Source organism: Notolepis coatsorum, assembly GCF_963971535.1.
Source record: "Notolepis coatsorum genome assembly, chromosome: 7".
Classification (NCBI taxonomy): Eukaryota; Metazoa; Chordata; class Actinopteri; order Aulopiformes; family Paralepididae; genus Notolepis; species Notolepis coatsorum.
The window spans coordinates 149698734-149721195 of record NC_140171.1 but is presented as its reverse complement, the minus strand read 5'-3'; the positions used below and the strand labels follow the sequence as shown (position 1 = coordinate 149721195).

Below are 22462 nucleotides of genomic sequence, written 5' to 3'. Positions count from 1 at the left end.
TATCAGAAGGTCTCGTTGAGTCATGGTGTCGTACTCAATCAGCTCTGCTATCAGAAGGTCTCGTTGAGTCATGGTGTCCTACTCAAACAACCCTGCTATCAGAAGGTGTCATTGAGTCATGGTGTCCTACTCAATCAACCCTGCTATCAGAAGGTCTCGTTGAGTCATGGTGTCCTACTCAAACAACCCTGCTATCAGAAGGTCTCATTGAGTCATCATGGTGTCCTACTCAATCAACCCTGCTATCAGAAGGTCTCGTTGAGTCATGGTGTCCTACTCAAACAACCCTGCTATCAGAAGGTCTCATTGAGTCATCATGGTGTCCTACTCAAACAACCCTGCTATCAGAAGGTCTCATTGAGTCATGGTGTCCTACTCAAACAACCCTGCTATCAGAAGGTCTTGTTGAGTCATGGTGTCCTACTCAATCAACCCTGCTATCAGAAGGTCTCGTTGAGTCATGGTGTCCTACTCAATCAACCCTGCTATCAGAAGGTCTCGTTGAGTCATGGTGTCCTAGTCAAACAACCCTGCTATCAGAAGGTCTCGTTGAGTCATGGTGTCCTACTCAAACAACCCTGCTATCAGAAGGTCTCATTGAGTCATCATGGTGTCCTACTCAATCAACCCTGCTATCAGAAGGTCTCGTTGAGTCATGGTGTCCTACTCAAACAACCCTGCTATCAGAAGGTCTCGTTGAGTCATGGTGTCCTACTCAAACAACCCTGCTATCAGAAGGTCTCGTTGAGTCATGGTGTCCTACTCAATCAGCTCTGCTATCAGAAGGTCTCGTTGAGTCATGGTGTCCTACTCAATCAGCTCTGCTATCAGAAGGTCTCGCTGAGTCATGGTGTCCTACTCAATCAGCTCTGCTATCAGAAGGTCTCGCTGAGTCATGGTGTCCTACTCAATCAGCTCTGCTATCAGAAGGTCTCGTTGAGTCATGGTGTCCTACTCAATCAGCTCTGCTATCAGAAGGTCTCGTTGAGTCATGGTGTCCTACTCAAACAACCCTGCTATCAGAAGGTCTCGTTGAGTCATGGTGTCGTACTCAAACAACCCTGCTATCAGAAGGTCTCGTTGAGTCATGGTGTCCTACTCAAACAACCCTGCTATCAGAAGGTCTCGCTGAGTCATGGTGTCCTACTCAAACAGCTCTGCTATCAGAAGGTCTCGTTGAGTCATGGTGTCCTACTCAATCAGCTCTGCTATCAGAAGGTCTCGTTGAGTCATGGTGTCCTACTCAATCAGCTCTGCTATCAGAAGGTCTCGTTGAGTCATGGTGTCCTACTCAAACAACCCTGCTATCAGAAGGTCTCATTGAGTCATAGTGTCCTACTCAAACAACCCTGCTATCAGAAGGTCTCGTTGAGTCATGGTGTCCTACTCAAACAACCCTGCTATCAGAAGGTCTCGTTGAGTCATGGTGTCCTACTCAAACAACCCTGCTATCAGAAGGTCTCGTTGAGTCATGGTGTCCTAGTCAAACAACCCTGCTATCAGAAGGTCTCGTTGAGTCATGGTGTCGTACTCAATCAGCTCTGCTATCAGAAGGTCTCGCTGAGTCATGGTGTCCTACTCAAACAACCCTGCTATCAGAAGGTCTCGTTGAGTCATGGTGTCCTACTCAAACAACCCTGCTATCAGAAGGTCTCGTTGAGTCATGGTGTCCTACTCAATCAGCTCTGCTATCAGAAGGTCTCGCTGAGTCATGGTGTCCTACTCAATCAGCTCTGCTATCAGAAGGTCTCGTTGAGTCATGGTGTCCTACTCAAACAACCCTGCTATCAGAAGGTCTCGCTGAGTCATGGTGTCCTACTCAAACAACCCTGCTATCAGAAGGTCTCGTTGAGTCATGGTGTCGTACTCAATCAGCTCTGCTATCAGAAGGTCTCGTTGAGTCATGGTGTCCTACTCAAACAACCCTGCTATCAGAAGGTGTCATTGAGTCATGGTGTCCTACTCAATCAACCCTGCTATCAGAAGGTCTCGTTGAGTCATGGTGTCCTACTCAAACAACCCTGCTATCAGAAGGTCTCATTGAGTCATCATGGTGTCCTACTCAATCAACCCTGCTATCAGAAGGTCTCGTTGAGTCATGGTGTCCTACTCAAACAACCCTGCTATCAGAAGGTCTCATTGAGTCATCATGGTGTCCTACTCAAACAACCCTGCTATCAGAAGGTCTCATTGAGTCATGGTGTCCTACTCAAACAACCCTGCTATCAGAAGGTCTTGTTGAGTCATGGTGTCCTACTCAATCAACCCTGCTATCAGAAGGTCTCGTTGAGTCATGGTGTCCTACTCAATCAACCCTGCTATCAGAAGGTCTCGTTGAGTCATGGTGTCCTAGTCAAACAACCCTGCTATCAGAAGGTCTCGTTGAGTCATGGTGTCCTACTCAAACAACCCTGCTATCAGAAGGTCTCATTGAGTCATCATGGTGTCCTACTCAATCAACCCTGCTATCAGAAGGTCTCGTTGAGTCATGGTGTCCTACTCAAACAACCCTGCTATCAGAAGGTCTCATTGAGTCATCATGGTGTCCTACTCAAACAACCCTGCTATCAGAAGGTCTCATTGAGTCATGGTGTCCTACTCAAACAACCCTGCTATCAGAAGGTCTTGTTGAGTCATGGTGTCCTACTCAATCAACCCTGCTATCAGAAGGTCTCGTTGAGTCATGGTGTCCTACTCAATCATCTCTGCTATCAGAAGGTCTCGTTGAGTCATGGTGTCGTACTCAATCAGCTCTGCTATCAGAAGGTCTCATTGAGTCATAGTTTCCTACTCAATCAGCCCTTCGACATCAGCAGTCTGTTGTTATTCCATTTTTTGTTTTCTTTGTTTAAAAATGGGGACTGTGCTTTAACTTCACCTATTTTTCTTCTATAAAGAATCCATGTAGTTGATAAACGTATGCATTAAAGGGGAACTATTTTACTATTCCTAGCACTATTTGGGCAACTTTAAACAATTCCTGTCAGTCTATTGAAGACATCTGTACGGGAGGACACGCAGAGTGTTACAGTTCTCTCTCTCTCTCTCTCGGTTCGGGAGCATGGGCTGTAGAGCGCAGCACGGTGGTGGACTTCCTCGAGAGGGAGACACGCAGAGCGTTTACAGTTCTCTCTCGGTTCGGGAGCATGAGCTGTAGCGCAGCACGGTGGTGGACTTCCTCGAGAGGGAGACACGCAGAGCGTTTACAGTTCTCTGCTTCTCTCGCTCTCGCTCGGCGGGCAGCTAGAGGGGGCGGGTGTTATTATGCAAATACGCTTACGCACCATATGACGTCCCATATAGGCTAATTTTCAGATGACTCACTTGAGGGAGGGACATTATTGTGAGGGGAGAATTGGAAGAATGCGCCAAATCGAGAATTAGAGACATAGATCCTATTACTATAAGTCCACATAGCTAGAAAATAACCCTAAACACTGGAAAAGGTCATTTATAAGATAGTTCCCCTTTAACAAAAGATAATGTTCTGTCAAAACAGCATTATGTTTGATAATGTCTTATATATAGTGTATAATGCTCACTCTTGGCCATTTTGACCATTGTCACAAAAAATGTCAACAACCAGGAAATGGCCGAAGTTGATTAATCAAGATTCAAGATTCAAGAGGTTTATTCGTCACATACATACACAAGACATATAGTGAAATGAACGTGGCCAATCAATAATCTGCTGTATACATGAAAAAAATAAATTCTCAGTGAATCAACAACAACAACAAGATTATGCTAGCAAGGCAGTGTTATGTTTATACATAATGTATTTACAATGAGTTTCATTTTGGGAGAAAGAGAGGCAGTGCTTTATTTACAATGGCTATTTGCTGCCCTCTAGTGATCAGAAAATAATTATTGTAGCTTTAAGATTTTCACCTTGGTAAGAGATTTACTGAATTAGCTGCGATAGCTTTAGGATAGGATTAAGGATAGATTGTTCTGTTTGTTGGTTGGTTGGTTGGTTGGTTGGTCTAAACATGTCCCCACCCTCTAGTGGACAAATCCTTTGCCCTAGGTCCTAGGAGACTGAAATTTGGCTTGGAGGTCAAGTGTCTTTTTATAATGTATGGAGGGGTGGGAAAATAGGCAGAGCTAAAACACGAGCCAGGTTTAGTCGATAAAGAAACAAAATGTCAGCATAACAACAGACTGGCTGGTTTAGTCGACAAAGAAACAAAATGTCAGCATAACAACAGACTGGCTGGTTTAGTCGACAAAGAAACAAAATGTCAGCATAACAACAGACTGGCTGGTTTAGTTGAGAAAGGAACCAAATAATAGCATAACAACAGTCTGGCTGTGCAGGGTTATTTGAGTAGGACACCATGGCCATAATACATTTTTAAACAATATAAGAATATATATTGTTGCAGCTTTAATGACTGTATTTGTAGAAGTTATTTATCTCTTTCTCTCTCGTTCTTTTCCACAGGGAAGGGGAACAGATCACCCAGAACGGGCTTCCATCAGACCACGACTCCCCTCGGGTGAGTGTTAGCTAGCTAGAACCTCAGGATCTCATACTGTTACTTACTAAGGGTGCTTTCACACCAGAGCTGTTTGGTCCGGACTATCGGACCAGAGTTAGTTTTCTCGGATAGTCCGCTTTTTTTGGGGTGGTATGAATGCTCAGTCGACCTCTGGTGCAGACCAAACACTCTGGTCCAACTGAAAACGTAGGTCTCGGTTCGCTTCATCGGACCAAACGCGGACCAAATATAGGAAGTGACCTGATAAACTGTGCATCTTGGGTAGGAGGAAACAAAACAAACACCGCGGTAAACATGTCTCGTGGACAGACGTGGGCGAATGACGAGGTGAAAGCCCTGATAGAAATATGGGCAGAAGACCAAATTAAACAGCTACTTATATGTGGTGTACAAGTTGTTTAGCGAGAGGATGGTGGTAATGGGCTTCAATAGAACAATGGATCAATGCACAAACTGCGTCAGCAATATATTAATAAATAAGCAAAGAATTAAATTAGATGTCCATAACATTTGTGTTTTTAATTAGCACAACCTAAATAAATATGAATTCAAGAAGTTAAATACTGAATTAACGACATATTTATTAACAGGCTGAAAGTTAAAACTAATAACAGGCTGAAAAAACAATTAGACTATTTAATATAGGCTAAACACATTATTATCGTTATTATTGGCGCATACACTCTGAATCTAAATCTATAGTGTATTATCCGTGGCCGTCAGATAGACTCATTGGTTGCTCGTAATGTGGGATAGACCGGTCTATCAAGAGAGAGATAGACCGGTCTATTAAAAATAATTAATTAACGGAACAATTTAAATAAATAACGTTAGTTGGAGATGATTTGTGTGTGCTAATTTAAAGCAGTCATAGCCCCTTTCGTGACTATGATGCAAGCCTTGCATCACAGTCACGAAAGGGGCTAAGGCAGTCAATGAGTTGTGCTCTCTCTCTCGATAGACTCATTGGTTGTGCGTATATAGGATAGACAGGTCTATCCTACATTACGCTTGTGACGGAGACAGACTTTCAACCTTCATTTGGGAAAAATAAATAATATGTTTAATAAGTAAGACAACGGATCCGTTTAACGAATTCCATATAAATCTATAGTTTATTATCCGCGTCAGATAGACGGCCAGTGTCAGTTGGTAGGATGACCTGGCTGGACGTTATACTTGGCACCAGAAAGACCCACATCCAGCCCGAAACATATCGTTGAGTCTTTATTTTTAATTTTTTATCTACTTTTTCTCCCATTTTCTATTTTTCTCCCATCCCAATTTCGTATCGTCCAATTCTACCCTCCCCTGTCTCGAACGTTGTTAGACCATGCCTTCCACAAGCCGGCTGCAATGTGGACTAAGCCTTACATCACGTGTCCCCTCCGGTACACGAGGAGGCAGCCGTCGCATCTTTTCACCTGCACAGCGCGATCTCTCAGCGGCGAGGGTCTGCGTGGGAGGGTCATGCCGCCCCCGTTGCTTCCTGATTCTGCTGCGCAGGCGCACCAACCGACCTGTAGGAGTCGCTGTCCACAACATCCGATCCCCACCCACCAGCTTCCCACCCCTAACACTGCCAATTGCGTTAGTATGAACGACCAGCCAAGCTGGTAGCAATGCCGAGAGCTGGGCTCGAACCCAGCATCTCCTGCATTAGTGGCGAGCGCCTTGCCCACTTAGCCGCCCTCATTGAGTCTTTCGAAGATGAGACCCATCAGAAGGCATCACCAGCACCGCCTCCGGCTCGCAGTCACACACACACACACACACACACACACGTGCGCACACACGTTAGGGCTCGTAGTCACGCACACACATTTCCACTCTATTGTGTCCAATAGACGAGCGCCATTTTCGACCGCGTGACATTGTTCAGAAAGTTTGGTGCGCTTGACAAATTGCAATGTGAACGCAGACGAACCAAATGAAGAATGCAACAATGTTGCAACTTCACCCCCCGAACCGCACCGAGTCCACCAAAACTATATGTGAAAGCGCCCTGAGTGTTAGCTAGCTAGAACCTCAGGATCTCATACTGTCACTTACTGAGTGTTAGCTAGCTAGAACCTCAGGATCTCATACTGTCACTTACTGAGTGTTAGCTAGCTAGAACCTCAGCATCTCATACTGTTACTTACTGAGTGTTAGCTAGCTAGAACCTCAAGTCTCATACTGTTACTTACTGAGTGTTAGCTAGCTAGAACCTCAATATCTCATACTGTCACTTACTGAGTGTTAGCTAGCTAGAACCTCAGCATCTCATACAGTTACTTACTGAGTGTTAGCTAGCTAGAACCTCAGGATCTCATACTGTCACTTACTGATTGTTAGCTAGCTAGAACCTCAGGATCTCATACTGTCACTTACTGAGTGTTAGCTAGCTAGAACCTCAGGATCTCATACTGTCACTTACTGAGTGTTAGCTAGCTAGAACCTCAGGATCTCATACTGTCACTTACTGAGTGTTAGCTAGCTAGAACCTCAGGATCTCATACTGTCACTTACTGAGTGTTAGCTAGCTAGAACCTCAGCATCTCATACTGTTACTTACTGAGTGTTAGCTAGCTAGAACCTCAAGTCTCATACTGTTACTTACTGAGTGTTAGCTAGCTAGAACCTCAATATCTCATACTGTCACTTACTGAGTGTTAGCTAGCTAGAACCTCAGCATCTCATACAGTTACTTACTGAGTGTTAGCTAGCTAGAACCTCAGGATCTCATACTGTTACTTACTGATTGTTAGCTAGCTAGAACCTCAGGATCTCATACTGTCACTTACTGAGTGTTAGCTAGCTAGAACCTCAGGATCTCATACTGTCACTTACTGATTGTTAGCTAGCTAGAACCTCAGGATCTCATACTGTCACTTACTGAGTGTTAGCTAGTTAGAACCTCAGGAGCTGGATCGCATACTGTCACTTATAATCTGGGATATATATTGTACTGAGCGATATACTGTATAAGAAATTAATATCACAGTAATAAAAAATAAATGTTTGTGAATAAAAGCGAGGCCCTGAAATGTTCTCTCTCGTTCTCAGGATGGCGTGGATGGAACGGAGATGGTGAATGGTGTGGCAGAACGGAGCTCCAAGGAGCCCAGCCCAGTCCCCTCTCCCACGTCAGGCAGGCGGACCAAGGGCAGCCTGTCCTCCACGCTGCCCTCCAAGAACCAGGACTCGATGTCGCAACTGGAGGGACTCCTGCACCGCAAGCATGAGTGGGAGGGACACAACAAGAAGGCCTCTAGCAGGTACAGACCAGTGGTTCACACAACAAGAAGGCCTCTAGCAGGTACAGACCAGTGGTTACACAACAAGAAGGCCTCTAGCAGGTACAGACCAATGGTTCACACAACAAGAAGGCTTCTAGCAGGTACAGACCAGTGGTTCACACAACAAGAAGGCCTCTAGCAGGTACAGACCAGTGGTTACACAACAAGAAGGCCTCTAGCAGGTACAGACCAGTGGTTACACAACAAGAAGGCCTCTAGCACTAGCACAGCCGACAAGGGGTCAAATGACCCCTAGGCATTTTCAATAAATGTATCCTCGTCACTCGGTCGAGCTCCAGCTCTGTCACTCAATGACTTTTCCTAAAAGTACTCCTAGACAACGAGTTCTTGCTGTGAGAAGCCATGAGTCATTTCTGTCGCAGCATTTCTTTTAGGAATGAAGGATTCGGCGGTTAGGTGGCGTAGCGGAGATTGCGTTCGTCACCAACCCCGGAGCTGTGAGCTGGATTCGCCTGTTCGAATCCAGCTCACAGCTCCGGGGTTGTCACCAGCTTGGCTGGCCGTTCACACTAATACAATTGGCTGTATTAGAGGGTGGGAGAAGCTGGCGGGGTGGGTCCGGGTCGTTGTAAACAGCGACTCCTACAGTTCGGTCGGGGCGCCTGCTAAGCGTGGATAGGACCTGAATGGGATAGTGTGATCCTTCCACACGCTACGCCCTCTCGGGGAGGATCCGCGCTGCCAGGTGAAAAGAAGCGTTTGATTGGCTGGACGTGTGTCGGAGGAAGCACGTGGTAGCCTCCACTGTCCCAGATGATCTGACTGTGGGGGGTAAGTGCGCAGCGACCAGGAAGGGACTGGGAATTGGCATAAGACTAACATTGGGATGGGGAGAAAATCGGAGGAAAATGGAGGGGGAAAAAGATCAATAAAAAAAAAAGGAATGAAGGATTCATTCAAAGATTTCACTATCATCAGCCTGACACCACTAGTACCAGGTTTCACTATCATCAGCCTGACACCACTAATACCAGGTTTCACTATCATCAGCCTGACACCACTAGTACCAGGTTTCACTATCATCAGCCTGACACCACTAATACCAGGTTTCACTATCATCAGCCTGACACCACTAGTACCAGGTTTCACTATCATCAGCCTGACACCACTAGTACCAGGTTTCACTATCATCAGCCTGACACTACTAGTACCAGGTTTCACTATCATCAGCCCGATACTGACACTGAGTATACCTTTACTTTATTACCATATTAACAGGATTTACAAATTAAATATAGCTCACACTGCATTAGCTGTAACTTATCAACACTGTGTCTGCGTGCACACTAGCTATGTTCATAAACAACTATCTCTAGGCTCCGTAGGCGCTGGTGAGCAAGGCATCATCACGGCAGCGTTGTGATCTTTTTTATCCACTTTCTCTCTTTATTTTCTATTTTTCTCCCATCCCAATTTCGTGTGTCCAATTCTCCCCTCCCCTGTCTTGAACGTTGCTCGACTATGCCCCCCACTGGTCGGTTGTAGAGAGGATAGAAGCCTTGCATCACGTGTTCCCTCCGGCACACGAGGAGGCAGCCTGTCACATCTTTTCACCTGCCAGCGCGGACTCTCATTGGCGAGGTGTAACGCATGGGAGGCTCACACTACCCTTGCCACTTCCTGTCTCTGCTGTGCAGGCGTCTCCCAACCGACCTGTAGGGGTCGCTGTCCACAACGTCCAATCCCCACCCATAGACTTCCACCCACTGACTCTGCCAAATGAGCCAGTACGACGGCCGGCCCAAGCCGAAGGCAATGCTGAGACTGGGATTCGATACCGGAGTCTCTTGCATTGGTGACGAGCACAATCTCCGCTACGCCACCCAGCCGCCTAGCATTGTGATCTTTTGTCTCCCTCATTAGTCCAGGGTTCTACTGTCGCACAAGGTCCTTGAAGTGCTTAAAGCGCTTGATTTTTTACCCGAAAAAGTCAAGGCCTGGAATTCCTTGAAAACAGCCAATTTTTTTACGAGGTGCTTAAAATGTCCTTGAAATTCAAATCAACCCTTTGCATTGAAAGTTGTGTTCATCCATGATAAAATTGTTCTGAACTGAAGTGTAACTAATTGTCGGAAATTGGTTTTAAGCCATACATATTGGATCAGATTTTTTTTTTAAGTGAATTGTATCCTTTTAAATGCCCTTTTAGATGAAAAATAGTGCTTGGAAAAGTACTTGAAAGTCGTTGAATTTAATTTTGCAATGTCTGTGGGAACCCTGTTAGTCGCTGGTGAGCAAGGCATCATCACAGCAGCGTTGTACTGATCTTTTGTCTCCCTCTCCTTCTGCAGATCCTGGCATAACGTTTACTGTGTCATCAACAACCAGGAGATGGGCTTCTACAAGGACAATAAGAACGCCAGTCAAGGCATCCCGTACCACAGCGAGATCCCCATCAGCTTGAAGGAGGCTGTGTGCGACGTGGCGTCCGACTACAAGAAGAAGAAACACGTGTTCAAACTCAGGTAAAGACTACAGTCTTTTAACCCCAACCTTCTGCTTACCAGACGACTCTACCTCCTGAGCCACTGTCGCCCTATATTTTGGTTGTGGGGCTGCCCATTTGTTTACGTTTGGATCACTGATTGGGCCTTTAAGACCTATCTACCTACTACCCACAGCCGTAAAATAATGTGAATCCCTACCCACCTTCAAAACCTACAGGAGGCTGCAATTCTAAACTGGCCCCGGTAAATGTCCAAACCCCCCCCCCCCCCCACCCAACCCACTCCATTGTACAGTTTCTTACCCCTCAAATGTATATATTCTCTTTTAGAAACTCTGTCTGTAAATAAACAGTACTGTATATTTGTATATCTTGTATGTCATAAATGTCCGGATGTTACAGTACTGTATATCTGTATGTCATAAATGTCCTGATGAATTGAAAATGGGGGACCCTGATGTAAACAAGACGAAAGTCTTTCTCTGGTCTGCATCCTCTTAACAATTGAGCCGCACTGTATTGTACCCATTCTGCAATCTGTTGCTGATGTTCAATCAATCAATCAATAAATCAATCAATCAATCCTGTTCCAATGCCTCCCTGCAGAGTGCGTCGTCTGGATTAGAAAACAGTTCATCTTGTAAATGTGTGTCTTTTTTCCATGTTACAGAGTCGCTGATGGAAATGAGTATCTCTTCCAATCCAAAGATGAAGTAAGTCTGTCTCTCCCTTTTCATCTGGTATCTATATATCATCTACCTGCTGTTATGAGCATGCCCTGGTAATATCTATATATCATATACCTGCTGTATATATGAGCATGCCCTGGTAATATCTATATATCATATACCTGCTGTATATATGAGCATGTCCTGGTAATATCTATATATCATATACCTGCTGTATATATGAGCATGTCCTGGTAATATCTATATATCATATACCTGCTGTATATATGAGCATGTCCTGGTAATATCTATATATCATATACCTGCTGTATATATGAGCATGCCCTGGTAATATCTATATATCATATACCTGCTGTATATATGAGCATGTCCTGGTAATATCTATATATCATATACCTGCTGTATATATGAGCATGTCCTGGTAATATCTATATATCATATACCTGCTGTATATATGAGCATGCCCTGGTAATATCTATATATCATATACCTGCTGTATATATGAGCATGTCCTGGTAATATCTATATATCATATACCTGCTGTATATATGAGCATGCCCTGGTAATATCTATATATCATATACCTGCTGTATATATGAGCATGTCCTGGTAATATCTATATATCATATACCTGCTGTATATATGAGCATGTCCTGGTAATATCTATATATCATATACCTGCTGTATATATGAGCATGTCCTGGTAATATCTATATATCATATACCTTCTGTATATATGAGCATGTCCTGGTAATATCTATATATCATATACCTGCTGTATATATGAGCATGTCCTGGTAATATCTATATATCATATACCTGCTGTATATATGAGCATGTCCTGGTAATATCTATATATCATATACCTGCTGTATATATGAGCATGTCCTGGTAATATCTATATAATCATATACCTGCTGTATATATGAGCATGTCCTGGTAATATCTATATAATCATATACCTGCTGAATATATGAGCATGTACTGGTAATATCTATATAATCATATACCTGCTGAATATATGAGCATGTCCTGGTAATATCTATATATCATATACCTGCTGTATATATGAGCATGCCCTGGTAATATCTATATATCATATACCTGCTGTATATATGAGCATGCCCTGGTAATATCTATATATCATATACATGCTGTATATATGAGCATGTCCTGGTTCCAGTGACTTCATAGCTGAACGATGCCATGATCATCGATAGCTTCTGTTGTAGGTGGATCTAAGAAAACAGGTCATGAAATGCACAGAGGACTTCTACCATGGCTACCACTGTAGTACTAATGCAGGATAGATGACTTCTACCATGGCTACCACTGTAGTACTAATGCAGGATGGATGACTTCTACCATGGCTACCACTGTAGTACTAATGCAGGATGGATGACTTATACCATGGCTACCACTGTAGTTCTAATGCAGGATAGATGACTTCTACCATGGCTACCACTGTAGTACTAATGCAGGATGGATGACTTATACCATGGCTACCACTGTAGTACTAATGCAGGATGGATGACTTATACCATGGCTACCACTGTAGTTCTAATGCAGGATAGATGACTTCTACCATGGCTACCACTGTAGTACTAATGCAGGATGGATGACTTATACCATGGCCACCCAAATAAAAAATGTGTATATTCTTTTTTTAAAGTAAATTTCTACCCATATGTACCTTTCAGAGAGTATACTTGCAATGTATTTCTGGTACTTCTTATGTGCTTTCCTGTACTAATTCAAAGTACCCGTTTAGTATGTCATTAATATAATGTAATCTAAGTACACTTAAAATAAAAACTCATACCAAACTTTAAGCTGTACTTTAGTAAACATATTAAAGGTTAACTCTTTTGGTAACCAAAAATACATCAGAAGTATAATTTCAAAAGCAAAGAGGGAAGATTCATGATGGTGGGGGGAGATTGGAGGGATTGAAAGCTACCTTCCTGAATCTTTATGCTCCGCCTGGTTCAAAATGGTCGTCATTTAGGCAAATCTTTGATTCAATGCGAACTAAAGCTCAGGGGGGATTTGTGGAGGAGATTTAAATTTGAGATTGAACCCTAAGTTCTACCTCTTCACGGGGGGAAGCTCTCAGAACAGACTCTATAATTGTTTGGTGGGATTTGACCTTATTTGCATCCCCTCATTCTACCTATTTGCATTTTGACAATTTTTTCATATTCCACAAGGACGTGCATATACTGTAGGGTTAAAATGTGCAACATAGGAGTAATGGATACGTCAGATCATTTCCCAGTTCATATGGAAATAGATTGCAATCCTAAAAGGAAGAGCACATGGGCGCTAAGCTCATCTATACTTAATGAGAGGAGGAGAGAGGAAGTGAAGGAAGAAATAGACAAATATTAGCTTGAAAATGATAATGGTGAGGTGTTATTATAAATTAACCTTTTGTGTGGAATGCATGCAAGGCTGTACTACGAGGAAAAATAATAGCTAAAACAGCTGCATTGGAAAAAGAATAAACATCAGGAACTTGTCAATTTAGAAATGCAACAGATTAAAACTCAAGTAAGTAATATTCAATCATGTGCTTAAGAATATGCTGTTTGTAAGGGCGGCTACGTGGCGTAGTGGGAAATTTATTAGCGATTTGAATTCGTATTTCATCAATCTAGCCTCACGTTACCACTGCAAACTCTCTCTGAGCTCCATTGGGAAAATGCCGCCCCCTATCGTCTCTCCCTGTGGTACTGCACCCCTTTGGATTAGACTGAATGAAACTCATGGGGGGGGGGAATCCTGCTTCCACATTTTACTTCTCAGGCAAGTCACCCGAGACGATCGGATTCATTGTGGAGCCTCAGAACAGCGTGAGATCGGTGTTTTGACCACCCAGCGTTGGATCAATAAACACGATCGATATTTGGAATGCCGATCAGGAATTGGAATAATCTTTTTGTAAGGAATCTATTTGACCAGTCTTAGGATAATCAGAGCTTTTTTCACAACGTGTGCCCTATGTGTGTGTGTGCTGATCAGGAAATGAGATAATACATTTTTCAGCCTGCTTCTATAGCGTGCATAAGTACACATACTATCGATAATCTAGCGTTTATTTGAAAACGATTCTAAATGGGCCGAAAAATTACAACGTTTTTTGAGTATTCCAGAATATTCCAGTAAAGGGCGATTATCACAGAATCTTAAAATGTTCCTGAAACTTTCAAAAAACTAGAGTTTTTCAAAATGGTATCAAACGAAAATGAACTGATTAAAAAACAATCCGTTTCGACAATGTTGACTGCAAACAAGTCATTGATAAGCGACGGCCATATTATACACATAGCCATAATTTAAGATGTAGTTTATGCGTTCGCAAATATGAGAGCTCTATCATTGAAGTGGGCGCTGGCACGCAACAGGGTTCTGGGGCACCCGACCTCCGGCACGGAAAGTATTAAAGGCTGGCGAGGAACTGAAGAGGCTGTTTCAGGGCTCAAAGCCAGTACAAGCCTGACCAGATGGCTGTACAGCCGAGTGCTGTAAGGTATTTAGGGAGCATTTAACCCCTGTACTGCTGAAGACATTTAATTGGGTGTTACAAAAAGGAGAGACTCCCCCCTGCTGGAGAGAGGCAGTCATTGCAGTCATACCCAAGCAGGGTGATGTGACAGAGGCCCGTAAAGCTTAAATCAGGATTATAAGCTTTTTACGTCAATATTAGCCAAAAGATTTTACCTGGAATCATACATTTACAGGCTTCATAAAACATTGCCAAACTCATGATAACATCAGACATACAATTGCATGTGATTCACCAAATAAACCACAAGCAAACTGAAGCAGCCATAATGGGTTTAGATGCAGAAAAAGGGACTCTGTAAATTTGTCATTTTTATATAAAAATATGCATAACTTTATGTTCTATGACATTTTCATACAGACAATCCAAGCTCTTTATAATAATCCAACAGCGAGAATAGAAATAAATGGCTCTCTTTCTGGTTCCTTTGAGGTGGAAGGAGGTTGTCTGATCAGTGCTTTACTGTTTGCGATTTTCACAGAACCTCTGGGTCAACTGATGAGGCAAGATGGTTAGACTCGTGGGGTCGCAGGAGAAGACAGATTAGCTTTGTTTGTGGACGACGTATTGTACTTATTGTACTTATTTTATGCGTATTCTTATGTCTGCACTTTCTACATTGCACTACTTTTATTGTCTTTTTATACCTATTCTTATGTCTGCACTTTATGCATTGCTTTTATTCTGTCAACTGTATGCACATTTTATGTTCATTTTATGCTATTTGCTGTGAAGCACTTTGAGCCGCTATCCATGTATGAAAGGTGCTATATAAATAACGTTTTTATTATTATTATTATTATCGGTGTACATGACACGTCCTACACATCTCTTCCTGCCTAAACACTTTTAGAATGTGGATCGGTATCAGGGTACAAACTGAATGCCCATAAATCCCAGCTCCTAACATTCAATTAGATTAAATTGTTAACTGAACAATTCAGAGACAAAAATGCCATTGGAGAGCTAGATAACAAGTACCTAAGTTACCAAATCACTATGAATTGAAAATGGGGGACCCTGATGTAAACAAGACTAAAGTCTTTCTCTGGTCTGCATCCCCTCAACAATTGTGTGTATTGAGCCGTACTGTATTGTACCCATTCTGCAATCTGTTAATAAAGTTTGCAATCAATCAATCAATCAATCAAACAATCAAACCAAAGGATTTATCACAATTAGCATTGGGAAATGATCAACCTTTGCTTTCCAGCATTAAAACTGACCTGATGAGGTAGAGTCAGTCACCTTCCAGGAACTGATGAGGTAGAGTCAGTTAGCTTCCAGGAACTGATGAGGTAGAGTCAGTTAGCTTCCTGGAACTGATGAGGTAGAGTCAGTTAGCTTCCTGGAACTGATGAGGTAGAGTCAGTCACCTTCCAGGAACTGATGAGGTAGAGTCAGTTAGCTTCCAGCAACTGATGAGGTAGAGTCAGTTAGCTTCCAGGAACTGATGAGGTAGAGTCAGTTAGCTTCCAGCAACTGATGAGGTAGAGTCAGTTAGCTTCCAGCAACTGATGAGGTAGAGTCAGTTAGCTTCCAGGAACTGATGAGGTAGAGTCAGTTAGCTTCCAGGAACTGATGAGGTAGAGTCAGTTAGCTTCCAGCAACTGATGAGGTAGAGTCAGTTAGCTTCCAGCAACTGATGAGGTAGAGTCAGTTAGCTTCCAGGAACTGATGAGGTAGAGTCAGTTCGCTTCCAGGAACTGATGAGGTAGAGTCAGTTCGCTTCCAGGAACTGATGAGGTAGAGTCAGTTAGCTTCCTGGGGCTGATGAGGTAGAGTCAGTTAGCTTCCAAGAACTGATGAGGTAGAGTCAGTTAGCTTCCTGGGGCTGATGAGGTAGAGTCAGTTAGCTTCCTGGGGCTGATGAGGTAGAGTCAGTTAGCTTCCTGGGGCTGATGAGGTAGAGTCAGTTAGCTTCCTGGGGCTGATGAGGTAGAGTCAGTTAGCTTCCAGGGGCTGATGAGGTAGAGTCAGTTAGCTTCCTGGGGCTGATGAGGTAGAGTCAGTTAGCTTCCTGGGGCTGATGAGGTAGAGTCAGTTAGCTTCCTGGGGCTGATGAGGTAGAGTCAGTTAGCTTCCAGGGGCTGATGAGGTAGAGTCAGTTAGCTTCCAAGAACTGATGAGGTAGAGTCAGTTAGCTTCCAGGAACTGATGAGGTAGAGTCAGTTAGCTTCCAGCAACTGATGAGGTAGAGTCAGTTAGCTTCCAGCAACTGATGAGGTAGAGTCAGTTAGCTTCCAGGAACTGATGAGGTAGAGTCAGTTAGCTTCCAGCAACTGATGAGGTAGAGTCAGTTAGCTTCCAGGAACTGATGAGGTAGAGTCAGTTAGCTTCCAGGAACTGATGAGGTAGAGTCAGTTAGCTTCCAGCAACTGATGAGGTAGAGTCAGTTAGCTTCCAGCAACTGATGAGGTAGAGTCAGTTAGCTTCCAGGAACTGATGAGGTAGAGTCAGTTAGCTTCCAGCAACTGATGAGGTAGAGTCAGTTAGCTTCCAGGAACTGATGAGGTAGAGTCAGTTAGCTTCCAGGAACTGATGAGGTAGAGTCAGTTAGCTTCCAAGAACTGATGAGGTAGAGTCAGTTAGCTTCCAGGAACTGATGAGGTAGAGTCAGTTCGCTTCCAGGAACTGATGAGGTAGAGTCAGTTAGCTTCCAAGAACTGATGAGGTAGAGTCAGTTAGCTTCCAAGAACTGATGAGGTAGAGTCAGTTAGCTTCCAGGAACTGATGAGGTAGAGTCAGTCACCTTCCTGGGGCTGATGAGGTAGAGTCAGTTAGCTTCCTGGGGCTGATGAGGTAGAGTCAGTTAGCTTCCTGGGGCTGATGAGGTAGAGTCAGTTAGCTTCCTGGGGCTGATGAGGTAGAGTCAGTTAGCTTCCTGGGGCTGATGAGGTAGAGTCAGTTAGCTTCCAGGAACTGATGAGGTAGAGTCAGTTAGCTTCCTGGGGCTGATGAGGTAGAGTCAGTTAGCTTCCTGGGGCTGATGAGGTAGAGTCAGTTAGCTTCCTGGGGCTGATGAGGTAGAGTCAGTTAGCTTCCAGGGGCTGATGAGGTAGAGTCAGTTAGCTTCCAGGAACTGATGAGGTAGAGTCAGTTAGCTTCCTGGGGCTGATGAGGTAGAGTCAGTTAGCTTCCTGGGGCTGATGAGGTAGAGTCAGTTAGCTTCCTGGGGCTGATGAGGTAGAGTCAGTTAGCTTCCTGGGGCTGATGAGGTAGAGTCAGTTAGCTTCCAGGGGCTGATGAGGTAGAGTCAGTTAGCTTCCAGGAACTGATGAGGTAGAGTCAGTTAGCTTCCAGGAACTGATGAGGTAGAGTCAGTTAGCTTCCAGGAACTGATGAGGTAGAGTCAGTTAGCTTCCTGGGGAACATTCTCCCAAGGTTGCTCTATTTGTTCCAACACTAGTAGATTTCCTCATGCTCTCGTCGTATGCAAATATAATGACAATAAAGTATATTCTATTCCATTCTGTTCTAACGTCTTGGTGCCTCGCTCCCCCCAACAGGAGGACATGAGCACTTGGATCCAGGCCATCCTGAACGCGGGTGTCGCGGACAAGTCGGAGGTCACGCCCAGCAGCAACCAGAGTACGCCGACCTCCATCCGGGCACAGACCCTGCCCGCCGCCGGCCCCGGCACCACCGAGTCCAGTCCCGGCAAGAGGGAGAAGGACAAGGACAAGGACAAGGAGAAGCGCTTCAGTCTCTTCAGCAAGAAGAAGCAGTAGCGGGGGGGTCTCTTTCCTCGTGGCGATGCGATGACGGCGACGCCTTTTTTTTGGTGTAACGGTTTAAATTTTTCAGTACACCTGATTCAGTGTGACCTTCAACCTCTGCCACCCCTCTGCTGCCCCCGCAGCGCGCATCCACCCCTCACCGACCAGCCCACATATCTTTAGTGATAATCACAAGTATAGGCACCGTTACTTAAAGAAGGAAAAAAACTACAAAAAAACGACTCACAACAACAATCCGTTGTCATCCAAAGGGGCTGGGGTTAAAGAGGATGGGTGTACTGAAAAGTAGGAATGTTACGCCACGCGGGAAACGTTGCTTTGAAAGTCTTCATTTTTTTTTGTCTCAGTGCAGTATTTTTGTTTCGTTTTGTTTTGGTATGATTCCCAGCTCACCCTCCTCCTCTGCTCAGTTCAAACACACACTGTGCCTAATGTTCCTGGGCATGATTATGTCATAGACTTCAAGCTATATAATGTAAAATAAAAGCTACGCTGTAGGTATGTGTTTTTTTTTTTCCATCTTCATTTTTATTATGTTCTCTGTTATGTTTTCCTTTGTGTTCTGTTGATGTTCAACTTTGTCCCTCGTCGCCAGATGAAATGAAGTATTTCTTCTTTATTATAATTTTTTTTTACATTTTCCTCAATTTTGTGAGGGTGTCTATGAGACAACCTGCATTCTTTTCTCTGCCGTCAGAAAGCAGGGGGCCAATAGCGTATTTTTATTTTATTTTTTTGAGTTTGCACATAGAAATCACTCCACAGATTGGTCAGAAGAAGCAGGATCGCTTGAAGGAATTCCTAGAAGAAGTTAGTGGTTCTTTATGGAACGTTGTTCGAACCTGTATACTTGCATGCTTAGTCAGGCTTGGGGGCGGGCGGGGGGGGGGGGGGGGGGGGGGGGGCTACAAACTCACAAGACATGAAGGATTTCTTCATATTATTCTCTCTCCAAGTACACCAGTGTTATGATGGACCAGGATTCGTTTTTTCCATGTTTTTATTTTGCTGCCTTCTTCGTCGTTTATCTTTAAATTTCATTATATTATGATTTAAATAATTATTATAGTAGAGGTTATAAAATTCTATATGTATTGTAAACACTTAAAAGCATTGATGTTAAATGGGAAAAAGCAGTTACTGCAAAAAAAAAAAAGTAATACCCCAAAAGAAGTTGCTTGCTTGTTGCCTCTAGCGCCGACCCTGCTGTTTGATACATAGTGTGTCTCTCTGTCACTCTATCTATTGTATTGAAATTGTATTGAAATAAATGCGACCCTGCTGCACAATCAGAATTACAGAATGAAATTATTTGCAATGTCTGGGTCTTTGGGCCATTATATATAGAACTTAGACCCAGCATCCTAATGTATGAAACTGCACTTGTAGACTCTCTCTCTCTCTCTCTCTCTCTCTCTCTCTCTCTCTCTCTCTCTATCTCTCTCTCATCTGCGATGTCATTAAATGCTTTTAAACATTACAGTGCATATGTTTCAATGTCGTGTTATTTAAGTTTTAATGTTCAGATGTGAGGTTTAAAGGGCAGGTTTCAGACCAACCCCTTTACAAGTAACGGTTTTTCCTGGGATTGGAGATTTACAATTTACCCCATTTTATACTCCAGTGTCGCCATATGAAGTGAGATGAAGTCATGTTTCAGATTAGGATATAGATGTGATATGTTTCATATTAGGATATAGATGTTATATGTTTCATATTAGGATATAGATGTTATATGTTTCAGATTAGGATTTATATGTTTCAGATTAGGATATAGATGTGATATGTTTCATATTAGGATATAGATGTTATATGTTTCATATTAGGATATAGATGTTATATGTTTCAGATTAGGATTTATATGTTTCAGATTAGGATATAGATGTGATATGTTTCATATTAGGATATAGATGTTATATGTTTCATATTAGGATATAGATGTTATATGTTTCAGATTAGGATATAGATGTGATATGTTTCATATTAGGATATAGATGTTATATGTTTCATATTAGGATATAGATGTTATATGTTTCAGATTAGGATATAGATGTGATATGTTTCATATTAGGATATAGATGTTATATGTTTCAGATTAGGATATAGATGTGATATGTTTCATATTAGGATATAGATGTTATATGTTTCATATTAGGATATAGATGGTATATGTTTCATATTAGGATATAGATGTTATATGTTTCATATTAGGATATAGATGTTATATGTTTCATATTAGGATATAGATGTGATATGTTTCATATTAGGATATAGATGTGATATGTTTCATATTAGGATATAGATGTGATATGTTTCATATTAGGATATAGATGTTATATGTTTCATATTAGGATATAGATGTGATATGTTTCAGATTAGGATATAGATGTTATATGTTTCATATTAGGATATAGATGTGATATGTTTCATATTAGGATATAGATGTGATATGTTTCATATTAGGATATATGTAACAGACGGCGAGGCGCAGTCACGATGGACAGATGTTGTGAAGTGACTGTGGTGAGTAGCGGTGCTGTGGGTTAAACTCACTCTCACCCTCAAAAGACACATAGACACGTTACAAAGCAGTGAGTTCACTTCTTGGTATAGCGGTCTGCTGTTGCCCGCGGTGTGGGAGACCATGGGTTCGAAACTCCCTCTGGGCATCGAAGTTTAAGGTGACGATATGACAACCATTACATATAGATGTTATATGTTTCAGATTAGGATATAGATGTTATATGAATGAATGGATGAAAAAGTTTATTTTTGGACATGTTATTCTCCATATTTCTCCAAACAACTCACGATATCTTGTTCCGTCGAACCAAACAATCATAGCAACAAATTAAAAAAACATTAAAAGAAAAACATTAAAAAAAGAAAAAGATAAGGAATTATAAACAAAAGGTCAAGAGCAATGTGTTTGGTTAGCAGACATGTCCAAAAAAGGAGTAGAGGGAAGCTAAGCTTATTGATCCCTACCCCCTTACATTTATATTTGTTCTTCCATACATTTTACTAGATATAACATAATTTAGTGTATTACAATATAGAATATACTTTTACTTATATTAAAAGATTACAAGAAAAGAAAAAAACTTGATTCACTTGACAGCAGTGAATATGGTACAGCACTACATACACAATATAACATAACTTTGTTTATCCTCATTACTCATTTCAGTATTTTTCCAATGTGTTATATGATTCAGATTAGGATATAGATGTTATATGATTCATATTAGGATATAGATGTTATATGATTCAGATTAGGATATAGATGTGATATGTTTCAGATTAGGATATAGATGTTATATGTTTCAGATTAGGATATAGATGTGATATGTTTCATATTAGGATATAGATGTTATATGTTTCAGGTTAGGATATAGATGTTATATGTTTCAGATTAGGATATAGATGTGATATGTTTCAGATTAGGATATAGATGTGATATGTTTCAGATTAGGATATAGATGTTATATGTTTCAGGTTAGGATATAGATGTTATATGTTTCAGATTAGGATATAGATGTTATATGTTTCAGATTAGGATATAGATGTGATATTCAGATTAGGATATAGATGTGATATTCAGATTAGGATATAGATGTGATATGAATATAGATGTGATATGATTCAGATTAGAATATAGATGTGATATGATTCAGATTAGGATATAGATGTTATATGTTTCATATTAGTCATATTACTACACCTGTACGTCACACAGCCTGAAACACACCGCCGCCTCTACACCTGTATGTTTACTATTCTGGAAATTATAGATATTTTAGTTGATGAAATATTTTTTCATTTCAGTGTCACAGTATGACCTCGATCTCCAAAATAAGAGATGTTTTTTGTGCCCTCTCCAGCCATTGGCGCCCTAGGCGATCGCCTAGCTCGCCTATGCATAGAAACGGCCCTGCCTATACTTACTTAAACAACTATCTCACTATCAAACTCAAAGCTACCACGCGCTGACAAACTCAACCCGACCTGTCAAAAAGAGGGCGGGTTCTAGGCGACAGTGTTAACCACTACACCACGTGCCAATAGGATGAAATGAGCCCTGAAACGTATATACTATACATATAATTATATCGTATACTGGGTCGAGACTTCTACCTGCCTCCATGTAATACAAGTTTCAAGTTTAGCTTAATTTGTCACATATAAAGTACATGTACATTACAGTGAAAT

At 42.2% G+C, this 22462-nt stretch overlaps 1 protein-coding gene across 1 annotated transcript in view; it reads left to right on the top strand.

Annotated features, from left to right (window-relative positions):
• The window catches only part of LOC311231805 (spectrin beta chain, non-erythrocytic 1-like), a gene marked incomplete at its 5' end in the record, with an annotated part of 86172 nt that extends 67052 nt beyond the window's left edge, over positions 1-19120 (top strand). Inside the window, 5 exon segments of the mRNA XM_084318429.1 lie at positions 4448-4502; positions 7554-7765; positions 10099-10272; positions 10924-10966; positions 18020-19120. Of these exon segments, the coding sequence (XP_084174555.1) occupies positions 4448-4502; positions 7554-7765; positions 10099-10272; positions 10924-10966; positions 18020-18241 (706 nt within the window).
• Between the last annotated feature and the right edge of the window lie 3342 nt (positions 19121-22462).